Source organism: Neltuma alba, unplaced genomic scaffold, assembly GCF_004799145.2.
Source record: "Neltuma alba isolate B1F8T4 unplaced genomic scaffold, ASM479914v2 tig00004394_pilon, whole genome shotgun sequence".
Classification (NCBI taxonomy): domain Eukaryota; kingdom Viridiplantae; phylum Streptophyta; class Magnoliopsida; order Fabales; family Fabaceae; genus Neltuma; species Neltuma alba.
In genome coordinates, this window is record NW_021633687.1 from 15,449 (window position 1) to 28,986 (window position 13,538).

Consider the following 13,538-nt stretch of genomic DNA (forward strand, 5'->3'; position numbering starts at 1 on the left):
AGTTTTCGGTGTTATTGTACGAGGGGATATATATGATTTCAATGGAAGCCCAAGTTGATACAGAAAGCCTGCTCTTTCCTATCACTCAAGCCCAAAAATCAAGAGACTGTCAGGATGTGTACCAAAAACGAAAAAGAAGGGTTAGTACTTTGGGAAATGCTAGGGGAAGGCCACCCAGGCATAAAACTTTTGGGCCTCCTTCATTAACATACAAAAATGACCTAGTACCCAAAAAAAAAAAACATATTTCTTCAAGCCACACAAGCCAGCTCCTGTAATTTTTAATCTTCTCCCAAGCTTTGTGATTTAAAAGGAGCCTGCTGAAAAGAAGTCGACAAGTGTAAATAAAACAACAGCAAAATGGACAATAAGATGGTCTAAAAAAATTTAAAAAATAATTTATAGACATTAAGATTAGTTAAATTAATTATTCACAACAAGCGTGTGTTGATTTTCTAAAATAAAACATCCTTTTTAATTAATTATCACCCTCCTTGATAGAAACCTCTTCAATATATGTACGTAATCAGTAGGATGGTTAAAGCAAAATTTATAAATCTGTTGAGGTAAGGCGGACTGAGATTTATATTTAGCATTGAGATGATCCCATAAACTGACTCCTAGATCAAAAGAGTATCATACTAAAATATGTAAAAGATGGGTGTAAAGCCACTCATAAGTTTTGAACAATACAATTTTTGTCAAGAACACAAGTTCTGTTCATATAGTTTGTCTTGTAGTTGACTTCTTTTGAAAGTCCCAAATATATATGTGTGCGTGTGTGTGTGTGTGCGTGTGTGCGCGTGTGTGTGTGTGAAAATGGTAAAGTGGGCGGCCATGAGGTGCTTTTCCATTGAGTGAGCATCAAGTGTGTTTGGTGACCCCACTCACTTTGTGAGAGAAGTTGAGTTGTTATCAAAAAGAAATGAGCACAAGACACATACGATAGCTAAGGAGCGCTCCATTTGGAATGGAATATTGTTTTTCCCACTAAGGACATATATGGTGGGCCTATAGATGGCTCACTTCTTTGCATAGCATGCCAAAATTTCACTTCACAGACAACTGCTATGAATCATCAATAAGAGTTGATCCGGTTAGTAAAATCAGCTCATAACTTATAAGGTCGTGAGTTTGAATCTTGCTTCCGATATGAGAATATTATTGATAAGCAATGTATAAATAGTTCTATAAGTGTTCTTTGAGTTTAAAGGTATGCCCTAACTTTGGTGAGTTTTCAGGACCTAACTGGCATAAACATATTTTTGTATTAAAAAACTGTTATGAAATTTGAATATATTATATTAGGTAAGACTAGACGTTGCTGGCATTGATATGTAAATCAAAGAGAAGCTACAATAAGTAATTATCTTATTTGAGATAAGTCATAAATGTGTCACTTGGATGAAAAGGATTCTCCAAATATTTTGGATTCAAAATGGCTACGGAGTTTTTGAGTATCAGGTAGTGTAATAAAGAGATTAAAGTCTCTACCAGAATAAGAAATACATTAAAGTCAACATGTATAGTAAATCAATGGTCACACTCCCCTCAATCCTATCCAAAATAAAAGAAATTAGAGGATTTATCATGGTTGATTGGTTCATCACCTTTCATGGATATTGAGAAAAAGAAATAAGTGCATGGGCTGGTCTGATCATTAAGCTTGTTATATGGAAATTGTTTGATACCTTAGCCTTAGAGGATAGAGATGTTTTGCATGGCAAAACAAAGAAGATAGAGATATTTTGATTCCTATAAATGTAATATTTTATACTACCTCCGGTCCTAATTATAAGAGCCAACTGACTAATTTGAAGAGATTAGGAAGTGAGTTGAGTTAGTTATTTATCTTAAATTGGTGCTGTCTTTCCTAAAATATCCTTGCTAATCAAGTGTATTGACTAGAACTATCATTGTTAGAAGGGTTACTTTGACGGAAAAAAATGTATAAATGAGAGACAAAGTGGATTGGAGTCTTATATTTAGAACAAAAATAAAAATCAAACAGGATTTTATATTAAGGATCAGAAGTAGTATTAACGAGTAAGAGAGTCCTCACATATCACAAGAAATTTGAAAAATGTATATTAAAATTATTTATAATTAAATAATATAAGATTTTAATGAGTTTAATGAATATTTTTAAATTTTGAATTGTTGGGGACACTTTCCCAACGACTTCTCAATGGAAATGGAATTTGCAGAGGGGGAGAGCTACCTTTATATTGTTGCAACAGCGGGCGATGCAAAATGAAGGGAGGCCCCATATACACCTTCTACAAACAAACTTGTTCTTTTCTCTCTCTATTTCTCGCTCTCAAAAGCGAGACAGAAACATAGAATGAGAAATAATCGAGTGTGCAAGCCATATCATACCTTTCAGGAGACCATCACTCTCAAACTGCAACGTGATTAACCTTTCTCTTTTTTTGGATTTCGTTTCATTTTATTTATTGATTGATTTCACCAGAAATTCCTCATTATTTTAATTTTTCTTTTCTGGATTTTCAGTCCTCGTGATCATCAGGTTTTGCGAGGAATTTTGCTGGTTTAATCATGCCGCCAGCTCTCACGGATCCTCCATTGTCAGAACCGTCATCGGTGCTGTCGTCCAGCTCTGACTATGTCTCTCGAAGATCCGCGCCGGAGAATCCGCGTTTCGGAGACCTCAGAGGGTTGCAGTGGCGCATAAATCTTGGGGTTTTGCCATCTTCATCAACTTCTATCAATGATCTTCGTCGGGCCACCGCTGAATCTCGAAGGAGGTAATTCAGGTTCATGATCACGTCATAGAGTTTTTATCTTTAATAAAACTACTATTGTTATTATAATAATAGGGATATGCATTTCTCTTTTACTTGGCTTTTCATTCCAATTTTTATCCTCTTATTTCTCAGTCTCAAGGGGAACTTGGGCAGTCCAAATCTTAATGTGTGTGTGAAGAGAAAGACCGTTTTCTCTTTTACACGTCATGACTAGTGAAATTTTCGCTAGAATTTCATAGGAATTGATTGTGGTAGGTTGATTGTATTATACTGATTGTAATCAGATCTTGTTTGTATTTCCAAGGCTGCATGCTGACGTGAATTTCGGCTGCACTATTTTGGTTAAAATAAATACTTTATTATCATCCCTTTTCTGTCTCAAATTGACCTTATTTCAAAATACTGCGGGAAAATTCATACTCTGCTTACTATTTAATAGGTGAAAATAGAAAGATTATTGACCTTGGTTTTCCTTTGGCATCTATGCTGGTGTGTGTAATTTAATTATTCAGTATTTATCTGGACTCTTGCTCTCTATATTGTTTTCATAATGAAAGATGAGTTGTGACATTTAGGTATTTGTGAATATATATTGTGATTTCATACTAGAATCTACTGCATATATGTTCAGCTCATTGCATTTTGTTGTTGATTTTTATTTTTCCATATTATCTTGCTAGGTATGCTAATTTGAGAAGGAGCCTCCTGGTTGATCCACATACTCCCAAGGATGGGGGTAGTTCACCTGATCTTGTTATGGACAATCCACTCTCACAAAATCCAGGTAAATTTTACTGTTTACAATCCATTCCAGTACCTAAAATGTGGCTTGTCAAATCTATATATCTGGTTATAGATCCTCGATTTAGCCAATATACACTTTTAGTAATGGACATTGCTCATATACACCTTTTTTTGCCCTTACAAACCTTTTCCTCTAACTAGAGCCTCATCTCTTGGTATTCATCGAGTTCTTTCCATATTATAGACATATTGCTCTTTTGTTCTTTCCATGTTATATGCATATTGATCTTTTATCGAGGGTTCATAATTGGAAATTTAATTTGTTACGGTGGAAGGTATAAATGCTTATTTAATGACAACTCAATCAATGAGAAAATTTAGCAACAAATAAGTGTCATTGAGGTAAAAAAAGAATCATGCATAGAGGGAAAACAACTAATCTATGTAACCCCTTACTTTGTCTGCATGAGCAATGCTACTTTATCTTGTGATGAATATAATATGACCTTTATAAGCAGAGAGTACATGGAGTCGCTTTTTTCGTAATGCGGAGCTGGAGAGGATGGTCAATCAGGATTTGTCACGTTTATACCCAGAACATGGCACCTATTTCCAAACACCAGGATGTCAAGTCTTGTTAAGACGGATCTTATTGCTGTGGTGTGTCAAGCACCCAGAGTGTGGATATAGACAAGGTAAATTGCTGAGCGAAGCAATTCATTCATTATAATTAAATTCAATCACATTTTGAATATGCTATCACATGTTGCAACTGGGTTCGTTGCCACCCCCACCTCTCTTGATCTTATACAAGTAATATTGATGCAGCTATGCTAGTCACGTTGAATATGCTCTGATCTTACTCAATTGCATGTTAAAATATTCAGGCAAAACATAAATACTGCGATGCTATGAGTAATGGGCTTTGCTTGAGAATTTTTCCATCATATATTCTCAACTCCCATTTTGTCTCTTATTTCACTGCCTTGATTACTGCTACCAAAATTAGATATATGTGAATCTTTTACCCAAACAATTGTCTTTTTTCTTCATTTCCAGATTTGTCCTTATTTGGAAGGGGAAAATAGAACTGAAACAAAGTGATTAAATGGGAAATCTATCACTTGGTAAAATGTATGTTTCATTCACTTTGCTTGCATGCTTTCAGAGTCAGCTAACTAGTACTTGAGTATTAATGTCATGCAAATTGTTGACTTCCAATTATTTAGCTTCATTCATTGTCTTATTTACAGGTATGCATGAATTACTGGCTCCACTGCTGTATGTTCTTCAAATTGATGTAGAGCATCTCTCAGAAGTTCGGAAGTTATATGAAGATCACTTCACAGACACATTTGATGGTCTTTTGTGTCAAGAGAATGATCTTTCTTATAACTTTGATTTCAGAAAATCCCCAGATTTGTTGAACGATGAAATTGGCTCCCCTGGGAGTGCAATGAAAGTCAAGAATCTTGATGAGCTTAATCCTGAGATACAGACCATTGTGTTGCTAAGTGATGCTTATGGGGCTGAGGGTGAACTGGGCACTGTGTTGTCTGAGAAATTTATGGAACATGATGCTTATTGCATGTTTGATGCTTTAATGAATGGGACCAATGGTTCAGTTGCGATGGCCGATTTCTTCTCTTTTTCCCCTGCAGCTGGGTCTCATACTGGCTTACCGCCAGTGATTGAAGCTTCTACTGCATTGTACCATTTGCTGTTCCTGGTGGATTCATCTCTGCACAGCCATCTTGTTGAACTTGGGGTTGAACCCCAGTACTTTGCTCTCCGCTGGTTGCGAGTTTTATTTGGAAGAGAATTTTCACTTTACAACCTCTTGATTATCTGGGATGAGATCTTTGCGTCAGAGAACTGTAAAGTGGAGAAAGGTCCTGATAATGAGAGAGACTGTGGATTTCAGATCTTGTATTCCCCTCGTGGGGCATTTATATCTGCACTGGCTGTAGCAATGTTGCTTCATTTGAGATCATCACTACTCGCTACTGAAAATCCAACAACCTGTCTTCAGAGACTACTAAACTTCCCTGAGGACGTCAGTATTAAGATACTACTAGAGAAGGCTAAATCCTTGCAGGCTTTTGCATTGAGCGCTGAAATTTTGTCTTCATCACCTTCATATGTACATACATTCAGTCAAGGTAAATTGATGTTTCTGAGATCTCAGACCCTTCCATCTGAATCTGCTTCTCCAAAAACACCTGTGAGCTTGTTACCTGATAGCTACTGGGAGGAAAAGTGGAGAGTTGTCCACAAGGCTGAAGAACCTATGCAGCAAAGTGTAGAAAAAGAGATTCCAACTCAGAAAAAGGGATGGACTGAAAAGATAAAGTTCAGTCTGAAGAAAGCAGGGTCTGAAGCTTCTCGTTTGATGGTTAAGAAAGGTCAAAAGGAATCAGAGGAATCTGCCAGGCACAGTTTGATAAAAGATCTTTCTAGGGAACTTGGTTTTGAGGAACCTATAGGAAAAATGCAATGCCATGAAAACTTATGCCAGCAGGAGAATCATTCTGTAGAGACTGAAGAGGAGCAACAAGACGGAAGCCATGAAGGCAACAATTACCCTATCGAGGATAGATGTCTAAGTGGAAGTACTGGCAGTGATGGGAACTTGTCCATATTTTCTATCCCAACTTATTCTGTTAATGAGGTCAATGATCATGATAATGAGTTAGATGGTAGTGCCACATCTCAGTTTTTGCCTGATGAATGCCATGAAAATTCACACCCTGGTTCAATTGAATCACCTCTTCCAATTTCTGACCCCCCTCCGAACTTGTGTGATACATCTGGATGTAATAATGATACCACAGGAAATTCATCCTCCACTGCTGGGGAGAGAGAACTGAATAGATTTCAGTGGTTATGGAAGGTTGGTCGGAATACTGGTGAGGTTACATCTGAAACAAGTGGTGATTGTGAGGATGCAAAATCTGCCAATAGTTCTAATAACCAAAGTAATACAGCAGCCTCTTCTACAGCTAATGGGCATTTTAGTTCTGCCGGTTGCAGGGGGGATTCTGTGGACCAGAATATGATGGGCGCTTTGAGGAATATCGGGCAGTCTATGCTTGACCATATTCAGGTGAAGTTATTTCTAACTCTAGCTCTGGAATCTGATGACAATTTAGCGGGCAGAGATATGTTGCAGTCTGAATATTTTTATTTTTATTTTCCCATTTCTCTGAATGAATACTGAAAATTGTTTTGGAGCTCGTGATTTCACTGAAGGTTTTGGCAATCAGGTTTTCTTATACTAATCAAAATCACAACATACTCTTGAGGCAAAAAGTGTTTCTCCACGTTTTTTCTTTGGGGAACCTTAATAGCAAACACACAAGAAATTTTACCATAACAGCCAGTTTCTAAATCACTACATTTCGTACTTCAGGTAATCGAGTCTGTTTTTCAACAAGACCGTGGCCAAGTAGCCCCATTGGAGATCTCAAAAAATGCTTTGGTCGACAAAGGGCAGGTTACTGCCATGACAGCTCTAAAGGAACTTAGAAAGATCAGCATTCTTTTGTCAGAGATGTGAGCCGAATATTACATTAACCTGTACATACGTTTTGTTTTAACGACTCTTATTCACAATAAAAAAGTTACTAGTTTTGACTTTTGAATATGTTTGGTGTGTCATGTATATGTATAGTGCCTAGGTTATATACGAGCGTGTGTGTGTATACTCGCACGCTTACATATGGCATAGTTTTTTTTTTTTTTTGTTCAGAGTATCCTCCTCACGATAAGAGATTAATTTCTCAGGTTATTATCAGGTGCCATGGCAAGATCTTCATTTGTTACTGCATGAGTTTTGCTCGCGAGTTGGTTTGTAGAACTGGCTTATTGGGGTTGCAAAATATTTATTAGATAATTCAGTCACAGCCCCTCTGCATGGCCCGACGAAGTTGTCTGACTATTTGGAGAAAGATTACATGAAAATATATTTCTGAGTATTAGTGTCTCTTTAACTTGGCTTTGGAAGGATATGTTTTTTAAGCTCTTCTATTAAATGGTCAAGTTCGTTTTTAAACTGAAAAACAAATCATTTAATATTTTTAATTATTAAAAAAAAAAGAGCTTTATGTAAAGTCAAGAGCTAAAATTATTTCATATATACAAATATATAAATTCTTAATAATATAACAATGTCGCAAGCTCCCCGCAAAACGAGACACGTTGCCTCCACTTATTCAACATAAAAATTATAAATCAATTTTATTCTTTTCCCTTCTACTAGTTCGGCAGTAAAAAGCTCAAAGTAAATTCAATGATTCTTATAAATAGTTAAAGATTAATTAAAGTTCGAACTTTTGACTAGAAATACCCATCAATTTACGATTAAACCAGTCCAAGGAAAAGGACAAAATGTTTGTCTGCAATGCTTTTTAAAAAATGATACAATAAACCGCAAAAAAACCAAAAAAAAAAAAACCTAGGAAGAGACGCACTTCGCTATGAAGAAGTACCCAACTCAATCTGAAATAACAAGGGGAAAAAAAACTGGCATCCTTTAATTGCACCATAGCAAGTATGTAAGAAACTACAACGCTATGAAGTTCATATTCTACACGTTTATTTGAGAAGACTCTCTCCCTCCCATGTATCTTGCAAAGTAAAAATCAATCCATATGGTTATGGAATCCAGGTAGTAATGAGGTTATAAATCCAAAGACAATCATCTGGACCTCCTTCACAATTCCCCACCATTGATTACCCCCATTGCCTACCTCTGGCTGTGCCACATTTTCATTCTCAACCACTCGGTCTGCCTCGTTAGCCGCCGGCTGGTTCTGGTTCACCATCCCACCTTGGGGTTGAACCTCTGTAACAAGAGCAAAGACAAGCAATATTAATATCACTATCATCAGGGTTGTGCTTGGATTGTCTGACATATTACAAGAGACTAACCCTCCATACTTTCCTTTTTTTTTTTTTTTGGGGGGGGGGGATTCAAATTCCACTTATTTCAGTACAAATTTATATTCTAGCTTAATAACCTCAGTGCTTAACTAGACACACTTTTCTGCTGGTAAAAAAAAAAAAATCTAAACACACTTTTCAAGTGATCCAAAATGAAATGTACTTTACCATCAGATACAATGCATCATTACAACAAATATATTTCACAAATGATATCGTAAGTACCAATAGCATCATCACAGAGGTTTCTAACTCCAACCACAAGAAAACATATGCACAAAATGAAAATCAATAATACCTGCGGGAACAGCATTGTCAACTCCCTGCCTGGCAGCAGGAACATTTTCAGCCCTGGCTGCAGGTCTTGGTGGATGAGGAGGTGCAGCCGCTCTCTGCATGCCTTGTGAAAGCCACCTTACGATTGGTGTCAAAGCTCCAGTTTGGTATCTGTAACACATTTCACCTAGGTTACAACCTCAGCCACCATTCATAGTTTCACACGACTTGACCATTGCTATTTTAAATCATTACATGTAACATAACGTTCACCCACCCACTTACATGAAGTCCACATAAAACAACACCCTCAACCAGGTATACTAAATGGAAAGATTGAAATATTATATAGAGAAGAAGAAGGGAAATATTATCCATATCAAGAATATATAATATACTGCTTTTGAGTAACAGTTAAGACGTGGTAGAAGTTTCAAGTGGAAAACATCTAAAAACAAGGAACCAGAAGGTTACTTACAAATATACAATAGAAGCAAATAACACAAGGACAATAAGCCTCTGCCTTGATCCATCTTGGTTGAACAAAAATATCACAGCTGCCAGCTTCAACATTAGGAACAAATCAATTTGAAATGCAATTTGAAATCTCCTAACAACAACTTGTCTTTGAGGGGCAGGCTGCTGCTGTTGATGTTGCTGTTGTGCTGCTTGCCCCTGATTTTCAGCATTAGTACTAGCCTCAGAGGTTGGCCTACTGTTGATGGATCCAATTGAACGGAAAAAATATCATGAAATAGTCAGCCTTTTTAATTATCCAAAAAAAAAATATAGACCACAATTAGAGCAATCACATCTAATTCACCACTACCGCTTTCTATTTTTCCCCTCTCAAATTCAGGTTTGCCTTAGATTAAAACAACCACCAAACAACACCGGACTAAAAGAGAAATAAGATGCTAATCACTCGACCAAATGATAACCGAAGAACTGCACACAAGACTACCATAATGACAAGTACCAACATTAATGAGACCAGGAAATTGTACAGCTACAATGAATAATACATTTACAGTAAAAAAATCGTCAGAAATCACCAAATCCGGTGTTTTACAGGGAAACACAAATTTATGGGTTCAGAGAATACTTACGTGGGCGTATTGTAGGTCAGAGGAATCAGTGTGTTATATGGTATTCCGGTTACATGCCCCATATATGGGTTTACAGGCACAGCATATATGCCTGCTCCGCGGTTCCTATGTTCTTCGTTTTGAGGAGGAACTAATCCTGGAACTGGGGCGGGGTACATAACAGGATACATTTGATAATAACCATCTGGGACTGCCGGAAAATTGCAAAATGCCGGGATCTGTGATAACAAGACATCCCAACAAAATCGTGAATTACTGGAGATGGTCAACTAGATGCATTTTGGATGATAAAAATATTTCACACGCCTAAACAATTACATAGTCAGATAATCAGTTCAAATTACAAACGATCAAAGGTGCAAAATAAAGTTAAAATGTTTTTCAGGAATTCTCAGCGTATCCTTCTCCTAAGGCCAGGCATCGGTAAGAAACAAATTACATTCTTTGCCATCCGCCACAGATTTCGCTTAAATTTGTTTTCTACAAGCGTTTTACTATTGAAAAAAACGGATATAATATACCAATTGAACAAAACACCAACAAGGTTCTCCTTTTGTGCTCGAAAGGCTTCGGAGGGTAAAAGAAATCCCGATTTCACAACCAATTCAATCAAAAATTGGCTTTCTACATTTGGTGATGAAGCAATCAAAGGCACAAGCGAAGCGTCAGGTGCTGAAACTACTAAAGGAAACTGAAACTGCAGAAAATTGCCAATACCTGGGATTGTTTGAAAACTTCTTCGGTCGATTTCTGTGGAGGAGAAGAGGAGGAAGGTTGTGAGCTTGACGACGCCGTTTCGGCCGAGTTTTCCCCCATAATAGAAGATAGTCAAGGAGCTTCGTCCCAACAAGAATCGCCTTCTTCAAGTCTCTGGGGTTGAATCTGGAAATTGGGGAAGACACAAGAGGATGCTTCTTCGTTGCGATCGCGGGAATTTACTGATTTTCACGGCGACTTATTACGTGGACCGGCAATTTCATCCAATGAAAGCCCGACACGTCGTACAAATGACGAGGATTTCAATTTTTGTTCCGATTTTGTACTTGGAAAGCACTCGATTTATAGATCGCGGAGTCTAAGTTAGTGCGGGATAAAAGCTTTATCCAAAAAAATGATATAATTACAGATATTTTGAAATCCTTCAAATAAAACTTCACTTTCTACATTTGACATTTTTAAATTTGCTTGATATTTTTTCAAATTCAAAAGAATTAGATTATTTTATTTTTTCAAAAAGCCTAAATAAATTAATAAACTATCTTCACGATTGATATAGATTAATAACAATTGATACATTTGTTGTAATTGTACTTGGTGGAAAAAAGAGAGGAACCCAAGGATTTTTTTTTTTTTTACCAGCCTAGGGGTCATCCCTAGGTAAACCATATGTGCTAGGCCAAAAGCTCACTTGCAAACAGTCTTAGGGTGTGTTTGGATGAAACCAAACCGTGGTTTGGAAAAGTGATTCTGGAGAATAGATTCTGGAAAAAATAGATTCTATGAAGAATAGATTTTGTAAAAAAGTGATTCTGAGAAGTGAGAGTGTTTGGATAGTTGTTATCAGAAGCACTTTTTATATATACAAATTACTAAAAAAAAGACATAAGTTAATATGATAATTACAGAAAAAATAGATTTTATGATATATTTTAATTTGAAGAAATAAAATTGTTAATAATATGTTTTTTACCAACATAATTAATAATACATAAGATAATATAATTAATAAATAATTAATGTCTATATATATTTATAAAATATAAGATTAAATATATTTATAAAAAAATATGTTTATAAAAAAAATAACAAGATACATATCATATAGGTCCTCACACTCTCCCTTTTTTCTCCAAAAGCAAAAAAATTTTGCTTTTTCCAAAACCATGGTTTTGGTTTTTGGAGAGGCTGTTTGGGTAGCATTTTCCCCAAACCATGGTTTGGGGTGCTATCCAAACAGAGCCTTAACCCAAATCACAAAACTCTTTCCTTTTTATTTTGAGTACGTGAACGTGGTTTGAACAGATGTTAAGAAAATTAATTAATTTAGCTATCGATAACAAATATAAATTGATTTTATTAAAGTACTGCCTCTAGTTTTTTATATAAAATCTCGTTTAGTTTTTATTTTGATTTTAAATATAACACACCAATTTACTTTGTCTCTCATATTTATTCATTTTTTCTCAAGATAATCATTGTAATAATGATAGTTCTAGCCAATACACTCTATTAGCAAAAATATTTTAAGAAAAACAACATTTATTTATTGCAAATAGCTAACTTAACTAGTTTCCTTAATTTACTCAAATTAGTCAATTAGTTCTTATATTAAGGATCGGAGGTAGAGCTATTTTTAATCAAAATTATCTTTGGATAGAAACCCATTGACATGCATAATCAATAAGGGATGTTTTAGAGAATGAATTACAATTTTGGGGGGTCAAAGTGGATTGAGAACATATATGTAGAACTAAATTTAATTTCCAACCAGGGGAGGTAGTATTATTTATATCTTCCTTCACACGAAGAGTTCATAACTCATAAGTCGAAGGTAATAGTATAGTTATATATGACCTTTTTTTTTTAGTTTTTTAAAATTCTTGCAGGAGTGGGATAATTGTACGAGTTTTCTGAAATAAGGGGTGAGTTCCATGATGGGCTGCATCCAAGTCGCATAAGCAAATTGGGTTAGGTTCCCGGGGGCTCCGAGGATCTTGTATTAGATACGAGCAAAACAGAGTATGCAAAGAGCCTTGCGTGTGAATCTTTTGGGACTAGGATACCTCTGGTGTGCCTCCAAAAATGCAATAGAATGACCAAGAACTCATTTAAAATCACGTTTGTTTATTCACTAATCTATATGTTATAGTTAATTTAATTATTTTTTTAAACTTAATTAGTTAAGTTTTATATTAAAAACAGAATGAAATATTTAATATTAATAGTGAATAATAGTTAACTGTTTCTCTAATTCTAAATATACGACTTATTTTATAATATAATTTATATTATAAAATAAATTTTATGTTTAGATTTAGGATGGAATGAGTGTATTTTTTTTCCAAACAATTGAATCCAATTTGCTCACCAATCAATTGTATTCTTTATTTCTTTCTCTGCTTAGTTTTACTTTAGCTTAATTTTTCTTGGGAAAATCCCAGAAAAAGCCCTTGGAATATACTAAATCCCAAATTGGGTCCTTAAATTTCGAAAATGACAGAATGGGTCATTGACCCAATCTGTCATTTGTGAAATTCAGGCGAATTGACATTTTTGCCCATGAGCAAAAGTGAGTAGTTATTCTCTAAATAAATCTAGGTAACACTTATACTGTTCTAGTGATTACAAGATTCGTTGTAGTTAATAATAAGGTACCTGACAATAATAAGATACCTGACTATGAAAAAATGAATAGTTATTCTCTACACAAATTTAGGTAATGCTTACATTGTTCTAGTGATTACAGAATTAGTTGTAGTTAATAACAAGACACCTGACTATAAAAAAGTGAATAGTTATTCGTTACACGAATCTAAGTAACACCTAAACTTTTATAGTGATTCCTTGAATCATTGTAGTGAATGAATAAATGAGGGTAAAATTGTCAATTCGCTTGAATTTCACAAATGACAGATTGGGTCAATGACCCATTTTGTCATTTTCGAAATTTAAGGACTCAATATGACATTTCCCATAT

General features: G+C 35.4%; 2 protein-coding genes across 2 annotated transcripts; one reads left to right on the forward strand and one right to left on the reverse strand.

Moving 5' to 3' along the window:
- Nucleotides 1-2,258: 2,258 nt before the first annotated feature.
- LOC114744572 (uncharacterized) lies at nucleotides 2,259-7,148 on the forward strand. Its single transcript, XM_028932744.1, has 6 exons — nucleotides 2,259-2,411; nucleotides 2,515-2,768; nucleotides 3,449-3,552; nucleotides 4,031-4,207; nucleotides 4,766-6,618; nucleotides 6,925-7,148. Exons 2-6 carry the CDS (start codon nucleotides 2,560-2,562, stop codon nucleotides 7,069-7,071), a joined length of 2,490 nt encoding a protein of 829 aa, XP_028788577.1. The 5' UTR covers nucleotides 2,259-2,411; nucleotides 2,515-2,559; the 3' UTR covers nucleotides 7,072-7,148.
- An 836-nt stretch (nucleotides 7,149-7,984) lies between these two features.
- On the reverse strand, nucleotides 7,985-10,849 carry LOC114744574 (uncharacterized). The gene is made up of 5 exons (XM_028932746.1): nucleotides 10,559-10,849; nucleotides 9,842-10,059; nucleotides 9,211-9,447; nucleotides 8,755-8,903; nucleotides 7,985-8,358 (listed from the first exon to the last, which is right to left on the reverse strand). Exons 1-5 carry the CDS (start codon nucleotides 10,655-10,657, stop codon nucleotides 8,156-8,158), a joined length of 906 nt encoding a protein of 301 aa, XP_028788579.1. The 5' UTR covers nucleotides 10,658-10,849; the 3' UTR covers nucleotides 7,985-8,155.
- Nucleotides 10,850-13,538: the final 2,689 nt, after the last annotated feature.

Coding starts and splice junctions, on each gene's coding strand:
- LOC114744572 (XM_028932744.1), top strand. CDS start 2,560: ATGCCGCCAGCTCTCACGGATCCTCCATTGTCAGAACCGTCATCGGTG. Junction 3,553..4,030: donor TCCACTCTCACAAAATCCAG/GTAAATTTTACT, acceptor CTTTATAAGCAG/AGAGTACATGGAGTCGCTTT. Junction 6,619..6,924: donor CTATGCTTGACCATATTCAG/GTGAAGTTATTT, acceptor TTCGTACTTCAG/GTAATCGAGTCTGTTTTTCA.
- LOC114744574 (XM_028932746.1), bottom strand. CDS start 10,657: ATGGGGGAAAACTCGGCCGAAACGGCGTCGTCAAGCTCACAACCTTCC. Junction 9,448..9,841: donor CTGACCTACAATACGCCCAC/GTAAGTATTCTC, acceptor ATCCATCAACAG/TAGGCCAACCTCTGAGGCTA. Junction 8,904..9,210: donor TTTGCTTCTATTGTATATTT/GTAAGTAACCTT, acceptor AATGTGTTACAG/ATACCAAACTGGAGCTTTGA.